At 40.2% G+C, this 23,806-nt stretch overlaps 3 protein-coding genes and 2 non-coding genes across 5 annotated transcripts in view; 3 read left to right on the forward strand and 2 right to left on the reverse strand.

The window, feature by feature from the left end:
• Positions 1-22,892, forward strand: part of LOC133570587 (uncharacterized) — a 353,516-nt gene extending 330,624 nt beyond the window's left edge. Inside the window, exon 2 of the mRNA XM_061923269.2 lies at positions 21,452-22,892. Within this exon, the coding sequence (XP_061779253.2) occupies positions 21,712-22,335 (624 nt within the window). The 5' untranslated portion in view covers positions 21,452-21,711 and the 3' untranslated portion in view covers positions 22,336-22,892. The remainder of the gene's footprint in view (positions 1-21,451) is intronic.
• The window catches only part of LOC140680121 (uncharacterized), a 1,112,395-nt gene that overhangs the window by 707,115 nt on the left and 381,474 nt on the right, over positions 1-23,806 (reverse strand). The gene's annotated exons all lie outside the window — the stretch shown is intronic.
• Positions 1-23,806, forward strand: part of LOC133570506 (uncharacterized) — a 335,786-nt gene that overhangs the window by 174,986 nt on the left and 136,994 nt on the right. The gene's annotated exons all lie outside the window — the stretch shown is intronic.
• On the forward strand, positions 872-942 carry trnag-gcc (transfer RNA glycine (anticodon GCC)). Its single transcript has one exon. It is a non-coding gene; the product is annotated as a tRNA-Gly (tRNA).
• Positions 2,863-2,935, reverse strand: trnav-cac (transfer RNA valine (anticodon CAC)). The gene has a single exon. It is a non-coding gene; the product is annotated as a tRNA-Val (tRNA).

Below are 23,806 nucleotides of genomic sequence, written 5' to 3' on the forward strand. Positions count from 1 at the left end.
TAAAACGTTTGCAACATAACTTTCAAGCCATGCTTGTTAAAACTAGCCTGCCACGCGGGAGACCCGGGTCCGATTCCCGGCCAATGCATTCTGTTGCTTTTATTACATTTTAACTAATATTCATAAGGGACAAAAGCAATGTTTGTGACAATCGCAGGACGCAGGCATTCCACCCAAAAGGCATATTGGACTCCCTGAAGTCTGAAGCAGTGTACTTCTAGTTACGCCCATCCAAAGACAATGACATCGGGACATCGTAACATAAGATTTTATAATTTTTTGGGGAGTAATTAATCATGTAAACCAGTAAGTCTCTGTGGCACAATCGGTCAGCGCGTTCGGCTGTTAACTGAGAGGATGGTGGTTCAAGCCCACCCAGGGACGAAATCTTGACTCGAGCACGGGGGTTTGAGGGTTTTCTTGTACAGCCCATGACCTTCTCTAAATTTGCAAAAAAGTTTCTAGTTTCTTTTCTGTAACACTTTCTCAGTTTGTTTTCAAACCACATGAATGCAAGCCAAATTCTATTTGTTTTGAATAAAATCCCAATGGATCCACAGAGTTTGATGTTTACTGCAATGTTTTCTTCAAAAAAATGCCATTTTAAATGTGGATTGAGTTGCCTATCGCCTCATTTTTGAGCCCATGTCCTTCTCTAAATTTGCAAAAAAAATTCTAGTTAAAACGTGTGCCACGTTTGCAACATAACTTTCAAGCCATGCTTGTTTAAACTAATGTAAATTACTGATAATCAATGCTATCGCCTCATATTGGCTATCATTAATTCAGTGTAGCATGTTTGGTCCGTCGCAGCCCGCATTTCAAACGTTCTTCCTCTTAACCGAGTTCATAAATCTCTTTTACTCCACAGGCATTGGTGGTTCAGTGGTAGAATTCTCGCCTGCCACGCGGGAGACCCGGGTCCGATTCCCGGCCAATGCGTTCTGTTGCTTTTATTACCTTTTAACTAATATTCAAAAGGGACAAAAGCAATGTTTGTGACAACCGCAAGACGCAGGCATTCCACCCAAAAGGCATATTGGACTCACCGAAGGCTGAAGCAGTGTACTTCTAGTTACGCCCATCCAAAGACAATGACATCGGGACATCGTAACATAAGCTTTTATAATTTTTTGGGGAGTAACTAATCTTGTAAACCAGTAAGTCTCTGTGGCGCAATCGGTCAGCGCGTTCGGCTGTTAATTGAGAGGATGGTGGTTCAAGCCCACCCAGGGACGAAATCTTGACTCGAACACGGGGGTTTGAAGGTTTTCTTGTACAGCCCATGTCCTTCTCTAAATTTGCAAAAAAGTTTCTAGTTAAAACGTGTGCCACGTTTGCAACATAACTTTCAAGCCATTCTTGTTTAAACTAATGTAAATTACTGATAATCAATGCTATCGCCTCATATTGGCTATCATTAATTCAGTGTAGCATGTTTGGTCCGTCGCAGCCCGCATTTCAAACGTTCTTCCTCTTAACCGAGTTCATTAATCTCGTTTAGTCCACAGGCATTGGTGGTTCAGTGGTAGAATTCTCGCCTGCCTCGCGGGAGACCCGGGTCCGATTCCCGGCCAATGCATTCTGTTGCTTTTATTACATTTTAACTAATATTCATAAGGGACAAAAACAATGTTTGTGACAACCGCAAGACGCAGGCATTCCACCCAAAAGGCATATTGGACTCACCGAAGGCTGAATCAGTGTACTTCTAGTTACGTCCATCCAAAGACAATGACAATCGGTCAGCGCGTTCGGCTGTTAACTGAGAAGATGGTGGTTCAAGCCCACCCAGGGACGAAATCTTGACGCGAGCACGAGGGTTTGAGGGTTTTCTTGTACAGCCCATGTCCTTCTCTGAATTTGCAGAAAAGTTTCTAGTTAAAACGTTTGCAACATAACTTTCAAGCCATGCTTGTTTAAACTAATGTAAATGACTGATAATCAATGCTATCGCCTCAAATTGGCTATCATTAATTCAGTGTAGGGTTATAGACATCGTGTTGAAATCCCATGCTGTTCCAGGCGCTGTACCTGTCAGTCAAGGTCCCTGTTTGTTAAATAGGAGATGTTGGGCTCAAATCCCATCAGAGTCTTGATGTTTTTTCTGTAACACTTTCTCAGTTTGTTTTCAAACCACATGAATGCAAGCCAAATTCTATTCGTTTTGAATAAAATCCCAATAGATCCACAGAGTTAGATGTTTACTGCAATGTTTTCTTCAAAAAAATGCCATTTTAAATGTGGATTGAACCAGGACTCAGAAAGAAACACTACTTCAGATGGGTTCCAAATCACTTTGTTACAAGTAGTTTGTCTGGATATTCACCAGAGTAAGCATCCTGGAGTTTAAGACAGCAGAGTGGCGCAGCGGAAGCGTGCTGGGCCCATAACCCAGAGGTCGATGGATCGAAACCATCCTCTGCTATGATTTAGGTTTCAGGTGGCTATTTGACTGGTTCTTAATTTGAAAGCAAGGCCAACACTCATTCAGACTGCAGCTGTATTCTCTAACTCTTTGGGAATTACACCTATGATTCCTGCTAAAAGAGAGGTTAAACATCTTATAAGTCAATCTAAACAGTACAGTTGCAATCCATTGAAAGCCCTGAGAATACAGTGACTTGAATGAATGAGAAATTTCACAGGTTTGTGCGTGACATTTTCATGGAACCCAGCATTCATGATGTTGAAGCCTGAGGTCTGCCTATATGAGAACCCTCTAAATTTGGTGTCGTGTGTGCTCAGCTGTACATGAGGTGGTCAGCTATGTTGCAAACTACTTTATGATGAAACACAGGACCTTGCTATCATTTATTTCCTTGCTTATTTATAGAGGTAAGAAGGAAAGTAAAAAGACCTTGTTTCCACCCTGTTTCGAACAGGGGACCTTTCGTGTGTGAGGCGAATGTGATAACCACTACACCATGGAAACTGCTGCAATTTGCAGACCTTTATCAAGACTTACAAGTTGATTTTCGGCCAATGGAAAACATGGTGCTCGCTAGTCTTATTGCTGTTATTAGCTGCATTGCATTTCTTGCCTTTTGTGGATGTTGTTTTGTAGAATGTGTTCTACTTTGTAGCATGTTTTGTCCGTCGCAGCCCGCATTTCAAACGTTCTTCCTCTTAACCGAGTTTAGAAAATTCTAATGTATGCTGACCTTGAATGGAACATTGTCACGACACGCACGGCCAAAAACTGTTTGTGTCCTCCATGCAATCGCCCCGAGTGCTCCCACCTGAACCCAATTAAATGACGTTACCATGGCAACCGCACCATAGCAACGGTCCCATCCCTGTCAACACATTTCAGCATGAACAGAGGCCAGCAATCAATGAGAGAAAACAAAATAAAAACAATATAAACAAATAAGGATATTTGTCTCCTACAGTATGCAAAGTAAATGTCTGTGGGATGATGTACAATACTGGCTTGTGCCTGACACTCCAAACTTTGATTGATATTGATATTGTTTTGGGGATGTTTAAAAAGAAAACATACATTAAAAATGTTTAAAACCCAATAATGGGAATTTCTGTTTTATCCACGAATGTAAGTTTGTAAAAATAAAAAATAAACATCCTTCCACAAACAATTCAGCCTTTTTCTCTCACTTTTATATTGCATAAAGGTCTGGGGACATACATATAAAACAATCATCATATTACAAAAGAGAGTACTAAAGATCATTAATAAAATGGATTATAGAGACCCAACAAATAATTCATAAAGTCACACATTTTAAAATGGTATAAAAGACAAGCGTTCAAATGATGTATAAAGTAAATAATAATATGCTTCCTGAAGTGGTCCAGAAGATGTTTCACATGTGAACCAGTACATATGTACATCATATAAAGGTGATCATCTATGGGATCATTAACAAGTAGAAATACAAATATGGAATACTTCCATATTTCAAACTATCTAATCTATAAATGTAGGAGCATATTAAAAAGATAGTTACACAAACAACAATGATGTCACACATGTTATATGTGCTGATGTTGTTAGAAAGTCAACATTAAAATCTTGACAGTTTATTTCAAATCCTGCAGTTTCATTTGCTGCTGCTGTTCTCACCAGCACACTTGTGTTTCTTACACTGGTACTTAGAAGACAATCTTTCACCACACACACTGCAACTACACACTTTCTCTCCTGGGTGTCTTCTCATGTGTCTTTTCAAAGAAAAAGGTTTTTCACCAGTGTGTATTCTCATGTGTCTTTTCAAAGATTGCCTTTTAGTAAAACCTTTACCACAGATTGAACAAGAAAAAGGTTTTTCACCAGTGTGTTTTCTCATGTGCATTTTCACACTCTGACTTTGTCTAAACTCTTTACCACAAGTTGAACAGGAAAAAGGTTTTTCACCAGTGTGTGTTCTCATGTGTATTTTCAAATTTTGACTCTGTGTAAAACCTTTACCACAGGTTGAACAGGAAAATGGTTTTTCACTAGTGTGTGCTCTCATGTGTCCTTTCAAATGTTGACTTTGTGTAAAACTTTTACTACAGATTGAACAGATACAAGGTTTTTCACCAGTGTGTGTTCTCATGTGTCTTTTCACACTGTGACTTTGTGTAAAACCTTTACCACAAGTTGAACAGGAAAAAGGTTTTTCACCAGTGTGTGTTCTCGCGTGTACTTTCAAATGTTGACTTTGTGTAAAACCTTTACCACAAGTTGAACAGGAAAAGGGATTTTCACCAGTGTGTGTTCTCATGTGTCCTTTCAAATGTTGACTTTGTGTAAAACCTTTACCACAGGTTGAACAGGAAAAGGGTTTTTCACCAGTGTGTATTCTCATGTGTATTTTCAAAGATCGCTTTTGTGTAAAACCTTTACCACAGATTGAACAAGAAAAAGGTTTTTCACCAGTGTGTGTTTTCATGTGTACTTTCATATTGCAATGGTCATTAAAGGTTTTGTCACAGTGGGAACATGTGAAGTGAGTGTTGTCAGTGTGACATGTTGCATCATCTTTAGAGTCTTCATCATCAGTGTCAGGAGAGTGTGACGTTGTGTCCTCACTATCTGATAGTGGAGCTAAGATCTTGTCTGCTTGTGATCCTCCACAGTGGTCTCCATCAGCTTCTGTTGTCATGTGTTGTGTTGAGCTGCTGCTTGGAGGCTCCGCCTCTCTCTTCTCCTCACTTTCACCTTTGACCTCATCATCTTCACTCTTCACAGGGACACCAGTCACTTCCTGACTAACGCTGTGTTCCTCCTCTTCCTCTTTAATGTGGGGGGTCAGTGAGTCTTCCTCTTCCTTTTTACAGGGCAGGGTCTGTGTCAAAGAGGAAAAAGAGACACCAGAGGGTCCGTGGTGCATGGTCTTCCTCTTTGGTGGATCCTCCTTCAACATCCTGAAGCTACTCTCCTGTTTTTCAGGCAGAAGTTGTTCTTCACAGACGTCTGCAGGACACAAAATGACAAACATGCTTGAGAAATGTCCAGATTTGCTCAGTCACATGAGGCATTCAGTAAGTTTACATGTACTTAAAATAACAAGTTAATGTATGAATTGGCCTGAAAACAAACACAATGTTGTTTACAACATCATTCACAGGAAAAGAAGACCACTTTTTACGAGGGGTGGGCAATATGGCCTAAAATCTGTATTGCCATAAATTCCCTTCTGCCTGAGGTATGATGTATAAAGTTGGAGAAAAGATTAGGTTGTTTACATTGTAAATCTGTATTCCGTATTGTTAGCTCTGCTATGGCGCTACCTTGTGGTCGAGTTCGCTCACTGCGAGTGCAGTGGGTTGAAAGTGCATTTCCTTTTGCTACGTGCCATAAACCCCAAGTATGGTTTCTTCATTTATCTCGCCAAGCAACGTTTGTAAGTGTAACCGAGGATTTCCACTGGATGTGGAACGGCGGCACAATTTGTGGTTTAGAACGACGTCTGGAACTCAAGATAGTTCCACATGTCTGGGAACGCCACCGACGGATAATCCTTGATATTACTCAACAAATTTTTAGGGATCTATTCCGTTTCATAATTAGATTTTTTTCTCGTATCTGCTTTTCGCAGGAAGATCTCGGCCAGGGGTGTTTAAACTAATTTTAGATGGGGGGCCACATGGAGGAAGATCTACTCCAAGTTGGCCGGACTGGTAAAATTACAGCAAGATAACGTAAAAATAAAGACAACTGCAGATTGTTTTCTTTGTTTAAAAATAGAACAAACACATTCTGAAAATGTACAAATCATGTTTTGTTTTTTTTACATCCAATAGTATTCTATATTTAGTTGTCCTTTTTTACACTTTCAGAATCAATTATGTGATAGTGTTCATCAGTCAACTCATTGGTGTTCATTTTCAATCTATCAAGATAAATAAATAATATCAAAATCAAATTACAGGATGTTATTGATGTAGTTTGCTCATTTTCCCCGACTGGTGCGCTAACATCATGTGTTTTAGTTATGTTTTACATATGTAGCATCATCTACAAAGATACAAAGAATTGATATTGCGACATCTAGAGGACACATTTAGAACAGCAGTTTCTTTCATTCAAAAATTGCGACTCATTAGTGTACTTAGCCAACTCATCCCGTCTCATTCACTCATTCACACACTAATGGCGGGATCTGCCATGCAAGGCGCTTACAACGACCCATCAGGAGCAAGGGTGAAGTGTCCTGCTCAAGGACACAACAGACGTGACTAGGTTGGTAGAAGGTGGGGATTGAACCAGGAACCCTCAAGCACGGCCACTCTACCAACCGCGCCACTAGCCTTACACCATAGACCTGCCTACTAGCCTTCCACCATCAACCTGCCTACCAGCCTTCCACCATCGGCCTGCCTGCTAGCCTTCCACCATCGGCCTGACTGCTAGCCTTCCACCATCAACCTGCCTACCAGCCTTCCACCATCGACCTGCCTGCTTGCCTTCCACCATCGGCCTGTCTACCAGCCTTCCACCATCGGCCTGTCTACCAGCCTTCCACCATCGACCTGCCTATTAGCCTTCCACCATCGGCCTGCCTGCTAGCCTTCCACCATCGACTTGCCTGCTAGCCTTCCACCATCGACTTGCCTGCTAGCCTTCCACCATCGACCTGCCTGCTAGCCTTCCACCATCGACCTGCCTGCTAGCCTTCCACCATCGACCTGCCTACTAGCCTTCCATCGGCCTGCTGTTTGCCTCCAGCCATTGGCTTCGTCTACGGGCTTCCACCCGTCGGCCTTGGTTGCTAGTCTTTAGCCCTGTCTGCTAACATCTTCAAAAGTGGTAAAACAAGTGGAACTTCTCTTCTCACTATGTCACAAATTATTATATTGTGTTTTATACTTTTGTGTGGTTTTACTGGTGTCCCAAATGGGTCTGGTCACCCCCACTCACGAGCTATGCTACTTCAAGATGCACAGTTTGACATATTTGATAATTTGACATTTCATCATAGTGGCAGCTACAAAATAACCTCGGCCTTATCTCAGTTGAAGATTTCTGTGACTTTGGACAAAACAAAAAGGCTGCATACTATGGTAGAGTCCATTCATTCTTATTGTTTCCTTGTTTTGAGAGATCACGTCAACATTACTGCATCCTCCCCTATTGTGAGCACTTACTTTCACAGATTAAAGACCGACTCAAAAGATGGTAACTTTAAGTGCAAATGTTTAAATATATTATTGTTATTGCTCTCAGGAAATGTTGAGACTAATCCAGGCCCTGATACACCTACACAATGTTTTACACCTGCGGATTTTAAAACTAGATCTGGTTTTGGGATTATTCATATCAATGTTTGGAGTTTACTCCCTAAACTGGATATGATAAAGATCTGGATGAACTCAACAAATGCTGATATTGTAGTCTTATCTGAAACTTGGCTTAAACAATCTGTGCTTGATAAAGATATTTACATTCATGGCTATAATGTCTATCGTACTGACCGACAAAGAAAAGGTGGTGGAGTGGCCATATATATTAAGCAGAGGTTTGATGTTAAATTAGTGCTCTCTGAATCAGTAAGTAAAGAACTTGAACTTTTATCACTTGAAATTGAATTAGCGGAAGACAGCATTTGTGTTTACTTTTTGTCAGATCCAAGTTTTAATGCTCTGCTGAATAAATGAATCACTATGGCTGCCAATATGGAGGATTATTTATATATTTAAGATCAAATACTTCTCTTAACAGCTAGAAAAATGACACCACAATAAAAGTGAACTAGCAGCAGGACTCAGTAAATATGTTATTAATTGACTAATTAATAAACTATAAAGAGTAACATGACAGTGGATATTTCACAAAAGTTGACTAAAAAGTGTAAAATGGGAATGCTACATAAAATGCTTAACATAGACTGATACTGATACTGTGTAATCATTTATTTGTCCTAACATTATTTTGGGATATAAATTGATGTCCCCCCAATGTTAAACTCATTTCTACGCTCACTGTGTGAAGACTGGAGGTTAATGTACTAATAAAGTAAAAACATGTAGCACAAATGATGTGTATATATGTTAGCCAATAACAAGTCCGTCTGTAAGGCACACAAACACATTTATTCAACATCGTTATGATGTAACATGGAAGATGCTAACGTTAAGCTAACTAGCGAGGTGATGCTGTGAAGAGCTGCTCCGCAAAGTTGGCATACAACCAAAAATGACTTTAAAATGTTATTATTAATGTTCACTTTCAATGTATTTATTTGGAACATGTCAAAACTTTCAAAGCACAACTTTTGCTCAAGTGATCAAGCGTCCAACATGAGTGGAAGAAGCAGAGCTTGTCTGGTCCCCCCCAGTGTAAAAACTAAATGCTTGTCTGGTCCCCCCCAGTGTAAAAACTAAATGCTTGTCTGGTCCCCCCCAGTGTAAAAACTAAATGCTTGTCTGGTCCCCCCAGTGTAAAAACTAAATGCTTGTCTGGTCCCCCCCAGTGTAAAAAGTAAATGCTTGTCTGGTCCCCCCCAGTGTAAAAAGTAAATGCCACTCAATGATGTGTTGAGTTGAGTTGAGTGTATTTATTTCTATGTGACATTTAAAACAAGCTCAGTTGGCCAAAGTGCTGTACAGACATAAGACATAAGGTGCACATAGTGTCACATTAACATGGTAACACAGGAGGATGAATACAATACAATAGTAAAATATACCTTAAAAGAAGTGCAGAATATATCACCCAAAATACTAACATGTAATAAATTAATAAAAAAGGATAAAACAAGAAATAAAAAAACAAAACAAGACATCCTGCCTAACTGGATTTGAACGCCAGTACCGAGTCAGCATTTTTAAAGCTTTTTAATGACATCCTTGGAGCAACAGATTTAGGTGATCATGTGATTTTAGTTTTACTGGATCTAACAGCAGCATTTGATACGGTGGACCATAATATTTGAATGATCCGCCTACAGCATCAAGTGGGCATCTGTGGTACTGCTTTGAGTTGGCTGAAGTCATATTTGACTTACAGGACCTTCTCTGTAAATGTTGCTGGTTCTGAATCCTCTGTTGCTCCCTTGACATGTGGGCTCCCACAGGGCTCACTTTTAGGACCACTTCTCTTTTCTATTTATTTACTTCCCCTGGGCTCAATCCTAAGAAAGCATGATATTTATTTTCATTGTTATGCCGATGACACACACATTTATTTTCCGTTGAAGAGAAATCATGCCTCTTCAATGCAGACACTACTTACTTGTCTTGATGATATCAAGGCCTAGAAGGCCCTAAACGTCTTACATTTCAATGAAAAGAAGACAGAAGTAATAGTGTTTGGACCTAGTGGTACCTGTGAGCTCCCCCCTGTTGACTTTGGCCCTTTGGCTTTGCACGTTAAGACCATGGTCACCAACCTGGGCTTTGGTATTGACAGTGATTTTAAATTGGAGCGTCAGATTGGCACAGTGGTGAAAGACAGCTTTTTGTATTTACGTCAGCTGGCCAAGGTTAAAAACCTTCTTTCTAGGCAACAGTTAGAGACAGTAGTCCATGCCTTTATCACATTTGGGCTGGATTACTGTAACTCTTTGTATTTTGGAATGAGTCAGTCCTCCCTCTCACGTCTGCAGCTGCTCCAAAATGCAGCTGCCCGACTTTTAACTAACACAAGAAAAAGAGAGCACATTACTCCTGTTTTAGCCTCCCTCCACTGTGTCTTCTACAGTCCATTTTAAAATCATCATACTTGTTTTTAAATCCTTACGTGGTCTTGCCCCACTGTACCTCTCTGAGCTGCTCCACCTCTATGCCCCCACCCGCTCCCTCAGGTCAGCTGATCCTGGAGGTACCCAAATCAAAGCGCAATCTCAGAGGGGACAGAGCCTTCTCTGTTGCGGGTCCCAAACTCTGGAAGTATCTCCCTCTCCATGTGAGACAGGCCTCTTCTTTGGCTACTTTTAAAGGCCTACTGAAATGATTTTTTTTATTTAAACGGGGATAGCAGATCCATTCTTTGTGTCATACTTGATCATTTTGCGATATTGCCATATTTTTGCTGAAAGGATTTCGTAGAGAACATCGACGATAAAGTTCGCAACTTTTGGTCGCTGATAAAAAAGCCTTGCCTGTACCGGAAGTAGCGTGACGTCACAAGTTGAAAGTCTCCTCACATTTCCCCATTGTTTACACCAGCAGCGAGAGCGATTGGGACCGAGAAAGTGACGATTACCCCATTAATTTGAGCGAGGATGAAAGATTTGTGGATGAGGAAAGTGAGAGTGAAGTATTAGAGTTCAGTGCAAGACGTATCTTTTTTTGCTCTGACCGTAACTTAGGTACAAGGGCTCATTGGTTTCCACACTCTCTCCTTTTTCTATTGTGGATCACGGATTTGTATTTTAAACCACCTCGGATACTATATCCTCTTGAAAATGAGAGTTGAGAACGCGAAATGGACATCCACAGTGACTTTTATCTCCACGTCAATACATCGGCGAAGCACTTTAGCTACGGAGCTAACGTGATAGCATCGGGCTTAAATGCAGATAGAAACAAAAGAAATAAGCCCCTGACTGGAAGGATAGACAGAATATCAACAACACTACCAAACTCTGGACCTGTAACCACACGGTTAATGCTGTGCCGCCTGTCGAAGCCTAGCAATGCTGTCGCTAACGACGCCATTGAATCTAACTTAGCTACGGGACCTCGACAGAGCTATGCTAAAAACATTAGCTCCCCACCTACGCCAGCTCTCATCTGCTCATCAACACCGGAGCTCACCTGCGTTCCAGCGATCGACGGCGCGACGAAGGACTTCACCCGATCATCGATGCGGTCGGCGGCCTGGAGACGGAGGAAGTCAACCCAGACAGGTGAGGACAGCGGCGCGGCGGCGGGCGTTGTAGCTTTCGACAACACCCCGGCCGCCATCAGAGTCGGCAAGAAACATATATTTCCCCAAAGTTACGTACGTGACATGCACATAGCGACACGCATGTACGGGCAAGCGATCAAATGTTTGGAAGCCAAAGCTGTAGTCACAGTAGCGCGTCTGCTAGCCAAGTCAAAGTCCTCCTGATTGTGTTGCTGTAGCCAGACGCTAATACACCGATCCCACCTACAGCTTTCTTCTTTGCAGTCTCCATTGTTCATTGAACAAATTGCAAAAGATTCACCAACACAGATGTCCAGAATACTGTGGAATTTTGCCATGAAAACAGAGCTGTTTGAATTGGATTCAATGGTGTCCCAATACTTCCGCTTCAACCCGTGACGTCACGCGCAAACGTCATCATACCTAGACATTTTCAGCCGGAAGTTTCCCGGGAAATTTAAAATTGCACTTTATAAGTTATTGGCATGTGTTGCATTGTTAAGATTTCATCATTGATATATAAACTATCAGACTGGTAGTAGTGGCTTTCAGTAGGCCTTTAAGAACCTTCTTAAAACCCATTTTTATTCACTGGCTTTTAACCCAGCATGACATTTTAAACGGTTTTTAACTTTTTTAACCGTTTTTAACTTTTTAACTGCTTTTTATCTAACAAATTGTTCTTAGGATAATTTGTATTTGCTTTTTCAATGTGTATTTTACTTCTGTTTTAAATGTTATTTTTTAGTCTGTGCTTTGCCTCTATTTCTTTGTGGTGTTCAGCCCTTTAATTGTTCTTCAACTGTGCTTCTTTTTAAAGGGCTTTATAAATAAAGTTGGTATGGTATGGTATATATATATCTGTATATATAATATACTGTACACATATTATGTATATATTCGTATATATGTTAGATCTTTTATCGCTATATTAGTCTATTTATACCTGCATTGTCCTTTCCATCCTTACACTTTCCATCATTGTAACTGAGCTACTGTGTTGAACAATTTCCCTTGTGGATCATTAAAGTTAGTCTAAGTCTAAGTCTAAGTATGGTATATCATGTCATGTAATATGACTTCAACATTATTTGTGTTAATATTAGACTTTGTTTGTAAACCAGTTCTACTTCTGACTATTTATTTTATTTTGTATTGAACAATTAAACATACATAAACAATGTACACACACATTAAGGTACTTCCAATACAATATGAGTCAATGTTTTCAATATTTTACTCAGCAATATAAAACACATCACATTAAATACAATCCTCCTACAAACAAAACATGTTAAAGAAAGTCAAAGTAAATATGAGAGACCATACGAATAAGATTAAAATAAAAATATATACAAATGAATAATATACTTGTGCTTAAACGTGCTTATTTAAAACCACTTAAATAATTCCAATAAATATAATCATTTAAGGGCTTTTTCTATTTTGTACAATATTCCAAGATTGAATTAATAAAATGAAATCATAAACACAATGTGAGAATTAGGATTTCACTTCAAGAAAGAGACTTTTGTGTATGAGAGCAAATGTTTCACACTTTTTAAAAATGATAGAAATTCACGACACGATCGATCAACGCATGCGCGAAAAGCACTTCACTTCCTGGACTTTTTTTTTATGACAAATCTCCTGCGACATCACGCTCTGTGATATTTCAATGTTTTGTATAAAAATATATTACCTAAGAGTAAAAGAGAAGAACAATAAGAACACGTGGAAGGGTACATTTAAAAGAATCAGGCAGTAATATCGCTACAATTTCTACCACTTTCACTCTTGTCATTGCAATGAATGTCGCACGGGGGCGCCACTGAACACCATCATTAAAGGTTTGTTATTTACTTTCCATTTATTTTTTAAACATTTTATATCACATAGTTATTGAAATAAATATTAGAGCAAAGAAAAGCATGATAACAGTGACAGCAGGCAATATCTTATATAGAGATGCCGCATCCACCTCTTCATCAGTGACGTCATTCCCAGCTTCCGGTGTAAACGGAAGACGGCAGAACAGAGCAGTCCTGCCTTGTAACGTCAAGTGTGCTAACTGTCGTGAAAGCACTAAAGACGCTAATAAGTCAGTCTTATTATTTCTTATCCAGTTTGAAATATTTACGTCCTATAAAATACATCTTTGATTCTTTATTTAAGGATAAAATGGTCTGCATGCGCTAGAAGCACTTTGCCGCTTCTCCTGCGATCTTTGCTTGTTAGTTAGCTTAGCTCGCTAGTTAGCTTAGCTTGTTAGCTGCTAACAGAAGTCATCAACACATCGCTAAGTAGAGATCAAGTGTGAGAGTAAAGTGTTGTGATTGTGTGAAAATGTCTACATTACACATGTTGAGAGCGTTGGTGGATCAGCGACTAACTGCTGCCGTTGAAGAAATATTTGTAGTGTTAGAAAGAACGATAGCAGAATACGAGGCGGAACTTTCTAGAACAAAGGAGGAGAACAAGCTACTATTGGACGCTGTTTTCAAGAAACATCAAGTTGTGTTACACAGAACAGGTTAGTTGACTTCTTACTCTCACATGTTTAATAACTTTATATTGACTAATATCAAGAAAAAGACATTTGTAATATATCATATAATCACATCGACCAGGGGTGGAGCAAGTCAGAGCTGGGCCGGAGGCGGGTCCCATGACGGGGCCCCCTCAACCCAAATATCAAAGCTAATTCTAACATCATTTGATAACATACACATGCCTCTCTGGGTTTACTACCAACAATCTTTAACCAGGTTTTAAAACGTTTGCCAGCCATTTTTGCTAAAATTAGCATTTTCCCGACATGTATTTATTTTCTCACTTTCACCACAGCATCACCCGTTCACAGGATGTAGAAAAATTATCAAAGGGGATCAGATTTTTTTATTTTGCCTATCATTCACAATCCTTATGTAAGACAATAATATGTTTTTATTTTTTATGCATTCTAAGTCGTAAACAAACGTTAGCAAAATCTTAACTCTCCTAATTCTAACAATGGAGTCAATGGGAGCGCCTCTATTCTGCTCACTAAGCCCTCTAAATAAGAATTAGTTGATCAATATAATATACCCAGAATGCTATCTCTCTAAAACATGCTGTAAAAATGCATTTTCTCTGGAAATATGCCTTATAATAGCCACAAACTGGAGGATACATTTTTAATTAGGATAACATTTGAAAAATAGTTTAAAGTTTTTAAATTTTACAGGGTCTACCTCAACTTCTGCCCCCCTGTGGCCCCAAAAGGGACAAGAGGTAGAAAATGGATGGATGGATGGAAAAAGACACATCATAGAAAGATGCATGAAAGATAAAGTTGAGTTAATGAAACATGTAGAATAGATTGTGTTCTACACCCTCTGTTGTTTAAAAAGGGTACAGTTAGAGTTGGACCATTATGGCAAAAATAATAATCACCATTATTGTGATTGATATTGTAATCACCATTAATTACAAGATTATTTTCATATGAAAACACCAGTATTTATTTTACTACCAAAACTCAACTTTAAATATATCTTTGGAAAAATGTCTAAATTTGTGTATACATTTTAAAATACTTGTAATGATTTAAGCATGTATTTTATTATTATTATTAGCTTTCATGGCTGAAAAGACACAAGTGACAACAGACAAGCTCCTACTGGATATTAGTTAGCAACAAATAAAATAATAGTAAAAATAAATGTAAATAACAATGGCAATATAAAAAACAATATAATTAAGTTTTTGTTTTAATTGTTTTAAGGTCCATTTTGTACCTTATACACATATTTTACTACCATTTAAGTGTGTGCTTTTTTGTCAATAAAAAATGTATAAAATGTTTAGTTAAATGCAGAATCTCTCACATTTATTGGTGCAATTTATATTTGGACCATTTTTAACCAGAACTTTGGGTCAAAGCATAATAATTGTGTAAATGCATCAATAAGTTCATTATGTTTGTGTGAGGTGCTTTTTTGAAACCTTTATTTTGTCAGCGCAGTCAGGCCTATTATTGTGAAGGGGGAATTGTATTGCTGTTCTCAGCTTGATGTGTGGAGGCAACTTGAGGGTGTTTAAAAAGAGGAGAGAGAGAGAGAGAGAGAGAGAGAGAGAGAGAGAGAGAGAGAGAGAGAGAGAGAGAGAGATTCTGAAGTTGCGACTGCTGTCCTGTTTGTACATTAATCCTACATGGATGATGTCGTTCACAACAACACAATCAGATGAGATGTGTTGTGGGTGTATGGATTTTCCTTGCCAACTTTAGCTTCGTAGTTTAGTCGCTATTTCGATTGACCGCCTCAAGGACGGGACAGTTGTGTGTTTCATAGTAACATTACTAGTCGTCGTGACATGTAGAGGACTAGGAGGTTTATTACCATTGCGGGGGAATTTTCTGTGTCTACGTACCTTCGACACATCCGTACACCCACCGGAGTGACGCCACGCTTTCTCCACCGTGTGTTTGAGGAGCCTGCAAAAGACCTGCACATACATGTAACAATCATGTTACATCAACAATACAGTTTGCTGTAAACCTAAAAAAACCAATACAACCAAAAAGGATAAAGGTTGGCGTTTTAGCTTAATGCTAACATACAATGAACGAGCACATTGACAGGCTAACAAAAAATAGCACTGCGATGGTTTTAAACTCCATATGAGTTGGGACATTGTGTTATATGTAAATATAAACGGAATACAATGATTTGCAAATCATTTTCAAGCCATATTCAGTTGAATATGCTACAAAGACAACATATTTGATGTTCAAACTGATAAACTTTTTTTTTTTGCAAATAATCATTAACTTTAGAATTTCATGCCAGCAACACGTGACAAAGAAGTTGGAAAAGGTGGCAATAAATACTGATAAAGTTGAGGAATGCTCATCAAACACTTATTTGGAACATCCCACAGGTGTGCAGGCTAATTGGGAACAGGTGGGTGCCATGATTGGGTATAAAAACAGCTTCCCAAAAAATACTCAGTCTTTCACAAGAAAGGATGGGGCGAGGTACACCCCTTTGTCCACAACTGCGTGAGCAAATAGTCAAACAGTTTAAGAACAACATTTCTCAAAGTGCAATTGCAAGGAATCTAGGGATTTCAACATCTACGCTCCATAATATCATCAAAAGGTTCAGAGAATCTGGAGAAATCACTCCACGTAAGCTGCATGGCCGGAAACCAACATTGAATGACCGTGATCTTTGATCCCTCAGACGGCACTGTATCAAAAACCGACATCAATCTCTAAAGGATATCACCACATGGGCTCCGGAACACTTCAGAAAACCACTGTCACTAAATACAGTTGGTCGCTACATCTGTAAGTGCAAGTTAAAGCTCAACTATACAAAGCAAAAATCATTTATCAACAACACCCAGAAACGCTGCCGGCTTCTCTGGGCCTGAGCTCATCTAAGATGGACTCATACAAAGTGGAAAAGTGTTCTGTGGTCTGAGGAGTCCACATTTCAAATTGTTTTCTGAAATATTCGACATTGTGTCATCCAGACCAAAGGGGAAGCGAACCATCAAGACTGTTATTGACGCAAAGTCCAAAAGCCAGCATCTGTGATGGTATGGGGGTGCATTAGTGCCCAAGGCATGGGTAACTTACACATCAGTGAAGGCACCATTAATGCTGAAAGGTACATGCAGGTTTTGGAACAACATATGCTGCCATCTAAGCAACGTTACCATGGACGCCCCTGCTTATTTCAGCAAGACAATGCCAAGCCACATTCAGCACGTGTTACAACAGCGTGGCTTCGTAAAAAAAGAGTGCGGGTACTTTCCTGGCCCACCTGCAGTCCAGACCTGTCTCCCATCGAAAATGTGTGGCGCATTATGAAGCGTAAAATACGACAGCGGAGACCCCGGACTGTTGAACGACTGAAGCTCTACATAAAACAAGAATGGGAAAGAATTCCACTTTCAAAGCTTCAACAATGAATTTCCTCAGTTCCCAATCATTTACTGAGTGTTGTTAAAAGAAAAGGTGATGTAACACAGTGGTGAACATGCTCTTTCCCAACTACCGTATTTTCCGCACCATAAGGCGCCCTGGGTTATAAGCCGCGCCTTCAATGAACGGCATATTTCAAAACTTTGTCCACCTATAAGCCGCCCCGTGTTGTAAGCCGCATCTAACTGCGCTAAAGGAATGTCAAAAAAACAGTCAGATAGGTCAGTCAAACTTTAATAATATATTAAAAACCAGCGTTCTAACAACTCTGTTCACTCCCAAAATGTACGCAAATGTGCAATCACAAACATACGTATATCAACATGGACAGAGCTGCGTGAAAAAAGCCACCCGGCCTCTTCGCGTAAACTTAAACTTACCTTAACCACTCGCTCATCTTTTCTTCATCCATCCCTTCGAGTTAGCTTTTATGATGACGCCGGCTGGAAAGGTCTCTTTTGGCAAGGTCTTCCTTTTGAATATCACCATGGGTGGAAGTTTCTGGCCATTAGCATGGCAAGCTAGAACCACAGTGAAGGATGACTTCTCATTCCCTGTGGTGCGAATATTCACCGTATGTGCTCCCGTTGTATCCACAGTGCGTTTCACAGGAATATCAGTTGCTGTGAAATAGTAATCCGTGTGCGGATGGAGAGATTGCGTCTTTTCATGAACCGGATCCCGGTCGCTTAGTAGGAGCCATTTTGTGGTCTTTACAGATGTAAACACACAAAGGAAATGAAACGTACGGTGATATCCGCGCGCTTTTTCTTCTTCTACGCGGGCGGGTGGTTGCTTACAGTAGAAGAAGAAGCGCTTCCTGTTCTATGGGGGCGGGTGCTTACCTTGGCGGTTGCTTGCGTAGAAGAAGAAGTGCTTCCTGTTCTACCGGGAAAAAAGATGGCGGCTGTTTACCGAAATTGCGAGACCGAAACTTTATGAAAATGAGTCTTAATATTTATCCATATATAAAGCGCACCGGGTTATAAGGCGCACTGTCAGCTTTTGAGAAAATTTGTGGTTTTTAGGTGCGCCTTATAGTGCGGAAAATACGGTACTTTGGCACGTGTTGCAGCCATGAAATTCCAAGTTAATGATTATTTGCAAAAAATAAATAAAGTTTATGAGTTTGAACATCAAATATGTTGTCTTTGTAGCATATTCAACTGTATATGGCTTGAAAAGGATTTGCAAATCATTGTATTCCGTTTATATTTACATCTAACACAATTTCCCAACTCATATAGAAACAGGGTTTGTACAAAGGTTTAACAAATAGGAGTTTAGTTGAACAAAACTGACATAAAACAACAGATGCATTTTTACTTACATACATATATTCACCAAAGTGTGTAGAAACTAAACTTTGTACTATTAGGCCATCAAACCTTAAAACTCTGATTTAGTATGGGACATTATTGCCAGGTCTTCTTGTATCACAAAATTGTGAAATTAAATATTTTCCACTCACAAAGACCCAAACATCCACATTTTTAACCGCTGATTTGTATTTTTGATGTTCAGTTGGCCGACCAGAGGAATTAGTTGTCACTACAACTAACTGCATCTTCTTACATCACACCTTCAACCATCCTCCATTGCAGCAAATACATTACATTTCTTACAAGTACTATTATCACTGAAGGACAGTAGAACAAGCCTAAACATGCTACACACAAAGGACGGGCAAGCTAAGAGCTAAGCTAGCCTCTAAACTAGCTTGAAAAAAGAAGAAATAAGTGCTTAGTCGTTTTTCCCATTCAAAATAAATTGGCAATTTTTCAAACTTCAACCATTTACACATTTTTCAACCAATTCAAACCATTACACCTTCAACGTATTCCACTGATCCTGGACATTCAAACTATCATATTTCCAAGTTTAAAAAAATCCAGGAATTCCCAGAATTTCCGTTTTTTCTTGACCCTTTTTTCTGGCGACGACTCCTTTCCCATTTTTCAACCCACTTCAACCGTTCTACCGTCAAATCATTCCTCTTAATCAGGACAAAAATCAACGTTGTTTTTCGAACTTGAAAAATTCCTGTTTTTTCCGAAATTCCAGGAATTCCATAATACCATTTCTCAATTAAAATGTTACTACTTCAACACCTCAGCCTTCCCGGTAAGGTCTATTCAGGTGTACTGGAGAGGAGGCTACGCCGGATAGTCGAACCTCGGATTCAGGAGGAACAGTGTGGTTTTGGTCCTGGTGGTGGAACTGTGGACCAGCTCTATACTCTCGGCAGGGTCCTTGAGGGTGCATGGGAGTTTGCCCAACCAGTCTACATGTGCTTTTTGGACTTGGAGAAGGGAAGTCCTGTGGGGAGTGCTCAGAGAGTATGGGGTATCGGACTGTCTGATTGTGGCGGTCCGCTCCCTGTATGATCAGTGTCAGAGCTTGGTCCGCATTGCCGCCAGTAAGTCGGACACGTTTCCAGTGAGGGTTGGACTCCGCCAAGACTGCCCTTTGTCACCCATTCTGTTCATAACTTTTATGGACAGAATTTCTAGGCGCAGTCTAGGCGTTGAGGGGATCCGGTTTGGTGGCTGCAGGATTAGGTCTCTGCTTTTTGCAGATGATGTGGTCCTGATGGCTTCATCTGGCCAGGATCTTCAGCTCTCACTGGATCGGTTCGCAGCAGAGTGTGAAGCGACTGGGATGAGAATCAGCACCTCCAAGTCCGAGTCCATGGTTCTCGCCCAGAAAATGGTGGAGTACCATCTCCAAGTTGGGGAGGAGATCTTGCCCCAAGTGGAGGAGTTCAAGTACCTGGGAGTCTTGTTCACGAGTGAGGGAAGAGTGGATCGTGAGATGGACAGGCGAATCGGTGCGGCGTCTTCAGTATTGCGGACGGTGTATCGATCCATTGTGGTGAAGAAGGAGCTGAGCCGGAAGGCAAAGCTCTCAATTTACCGGTCGATCTACGTTCCCATCCTCACCTATGGTCATGAGCTTTGGGTTATGACCGAAAGGACAAGATCACGGGTACAAGTGCCCCAAATTTGTTTCCTCCGCCGGGTGGCGGGTCTCTCCCTTAGAGATAGGGTGAGAAGCTCTGTCATCCGGGAGGAGCTCAAAGTAAAGCCGCTGCTCCTCCACATGGAGAGGAGCCAGATGAGGTGGTTCGGGCATCTGGTCAGGATGCCACCCGAACGCCTCACTAGGGAGGTGTTTAGGTCACGTCCGACCGGTAGGAGGCCACGGGGAAAACCCAGGACACGTTGGAAAGACTATGTCTCCCGGCTTGCCTGGGAACGCCTCGGGATACCCCTGGAGGAGCTGGACCAAGTGGCTGGGGAGAGGGAAGTCTGGGCTTCTCTGCTTAGGCTGCTGCCCCCGCGACCCGACGTCGGATAAGCGGAAGAAAATGGATGGATGGATGGGTTCTTTTATGAATTTATTATGGGTCTACTGAAAATGTGAGCAAATGTGAGGGTCAAAAGTATACATACAGCAATGTTAATATTTGCTTACATGTCCCTTGGCAAGTTTACCTGCAATAAGGCGCTTTTGGTAGCCATCCACAAGCTTCTGCTTGACCACTTGACCACAAAATTGCTGCAGTTCAGCTAAATGTGTTGCTTTTCTGACATGGACTTGTTTCTTCAGCATTGTCCACACCTTTAAGTCAGGACTTTGCGAAGGCCATTCTAAAACCTTCATTCTAGCCTGATTTAGCCATTCCTTTACCACTTTTGAGGTGTGTTTGGGGTCATTGTCCTGTTGGAACACCCAACTGCGCCCAAGACCCAACCTCCGGGCTGATGATTTTAGCCTGTCTTGAACAATTTGGAGGTAATCCTTTTTCATTGTCCCATTTAAAGCAGCAGTTCCATTGGCAGCAAAACAGGCCCAGAGCATAATACTACCACCACCATGCTTGACGGTAGGCATGGGGTTCCTGGGATTAAAGGCCTCATCTTTTCTGCTCCAAACATATTGCTGGTTTCTGTGGCCAAACAGCTCCACTTTTGTTTCATCTGACCACAGAACTTCCTTCCAGAAGGTCTTATCTTTGTCCATGTGATGTCAGATGAAACACAAATTATTTATTATTTTTACTACATTGTCCAGGTAGCTTGCCCATCACTGTCTATTTGGCCTAGCTCACATGTCAATAGTTTGAATACTGCAAACTTCAAAAGAGTAACACCTCATTTGTTCTGCAGACGTCCAGCGGGTGTCAGCGGGGAGTCATGGAGAGGAGTGGCACACCAGTGTGGGACAGAAGGAGCTACAGGCCCCCTCCCACATTAAAGAGGAGCAGCTTCATGATGAAGATGAAGCTCAGTCCTTACAGCTTCATCACAGTCAAAGTGAGGAGAACAGAGGGGCGGAGCTTGTAAGTCAACACATCACAGAAGCTGATGGAGAGCATTGTGAAGATATCAAGTCAGAACCAGACAGCATCTTTGCTCCACTGTCAGACATGGACCACATGATGTCACACTCTTCTGATCACAGTGACCACATCCAAAAACCTCTGGAGAGTAAAAATGACTCTAAAGGTGATACGAGACATCACACTAACAACAAACACTTTGACTGCTATGAATGTGGGAAATCATTTAGACAGAAGAGTGATTGTACAAGACACATGAGAACACATACTGGAGAGAAACCTTTTACTTGCTCTGTTTGTAAGAAGATTTTTTCTAGAAAGCCACACATGACCAGACACATGAGAACACACACTGGGGAGAAACCTTTTACTTGCTCTGTTTGTAAGAAGAGTTTCTCCACAAAGCCACACATGACCAGACACATGAGGACACACACTGGGGAGAAACCTTTTACTTGCTCTGTTTGTAAGAAGAGTTTCTCCACAAAGCTTACCATGATATTACACATGAGAACACACACTGGAGAGAAACCTTTTACTTGCTCTATTTGTAAGAGGAGTTTCTCCACAAAGCAAACCATGACCACACACATGACAATACACACTGGAGAGAAACCGTTTAGTTGCACTGTGTGTGATAAGATGTTCAGGTTTAAGAAGCAGGTGAGTAAACACAAGTGTGTAACAGTCATGGAAGCTGCAGGGATGTAAAAACACTTAAACAGTGATTGTGCTAAATGTAGTTTAAAAACACAGCATGTTTAATATGAATGTATATTTGATGTTGTATGTAGTGCTTCTCATCTTCTAGTCTTATATGTTGTCCTGTACTTACTTTTTAAGTTGTGTGCATGTATTGAATATTAAATATGTAGCTACTATTTTTTTTGTGTCATTGTTAAAGAGAGGACATCTTATTATTTTCATTTGGGTTTTTTTCTACACATTTTTTCCATTGCATTTTATTGATGTTATTATCCAACTAAATGTATGAATGAATAAAATGGTTAACAAAATGTGGACTCTGGTAGATTAGCAGCATTGTTACATCATGGATGTTAACTACTGCAAAACATCAACAAAGAAGAAAAATGCTGAAGTTAGCAACACATCACTGAACTTTAGAGCCATCGTGAGTGGAGTTGCTTGTTTTTATTGCTGCATTTGTACTTATTTCACCTCACATCTTCACTTTTAATCCTAAAGTCTTCTTCACATATATTGTTGTAGGCTTCTAACATTTATGTTTCTGATGTGTGTGTGTAGTCTGTGGAAAGGGTTGTTGTCCCTTGTGGATCCAATTGTTCACTTGCACAGATACATCTTCATCATCATCATCATCATCATCATCATCATCATCACAGGCCCAATACTGGACGGAACCTTAGCATTAATGTTTTAATATAAGTGTGACCTCATTATTTCATGATAATAAGACTAAAAATACAGATTTAAGCACTGTATTAGAGTGCCTCTTGTAGTACTCCGACTCACCACAATGACAAGTGGGGGCGATCATGAGCTAGCAGATGCATGTTGCTATCATGTTTTATCAGCGAGGAAGACAGCATTTGTGTTTACTTTTTGTCAGATCCAAGTTTTAATGCTCTGCTGAATAAATGAATCACTATGGCTGCCAATATGAAGGATTATTTATATATTTAAGATCAAATACTTCTCTTAACAGGTAGAAAAATGACTCCACAATGAAAATGAAACAGCAGCAAGACTCAGTAAATATGTTATTAATTGACTAATTAATAAACTATAAAGAGTAACATGACAGTGGATATTTCACAAGAGTTGACTAAAAAGTGTAAAATGGGAATGCTACATAAAATGCTTAACATAGACTGATACTGATACTGTGTAATCATTTATTTGTCCTAACATTATTTTGGGATATAAATTGATGCCCCCCCAATGTTAAACTCATTTCTATGCTCACTGTGTGAAGACTGGAGGTTAATGTACTAATAAAGTAAAAAGATGTAGCACAAATGATGTGTATATATGTTAGCCAATAACAAGTCCGCCTGTAAGGCACACAAACACATTTATTCAACATCGTTATGATGTAACATGGAAGATGCTAACGTTAAGCTAACTAGCGAGGTGATGCTGTGAAGAGCTGCTCCGCAAAGTTGGCATACAACCAAAACATACTTTAAAATGTTATTAT

The sequence above is a fragment of the Nerophis lumbriciformis genome, linkage group LG28 (assembly GCF_033978685.3).
Source record: "Nerophis lumbriciformis linkage group LG28, RoL_Nlum_v2.1, whole genome shotgun sequence".
In the NCBI taxonomy this organism is placed as follows: Eukaryota; Metazoa; Chordata; class Actinopteri; order Syngnathiformes; family Syngnathidae; genus Nerophis; species Nerophis lumbriciformis.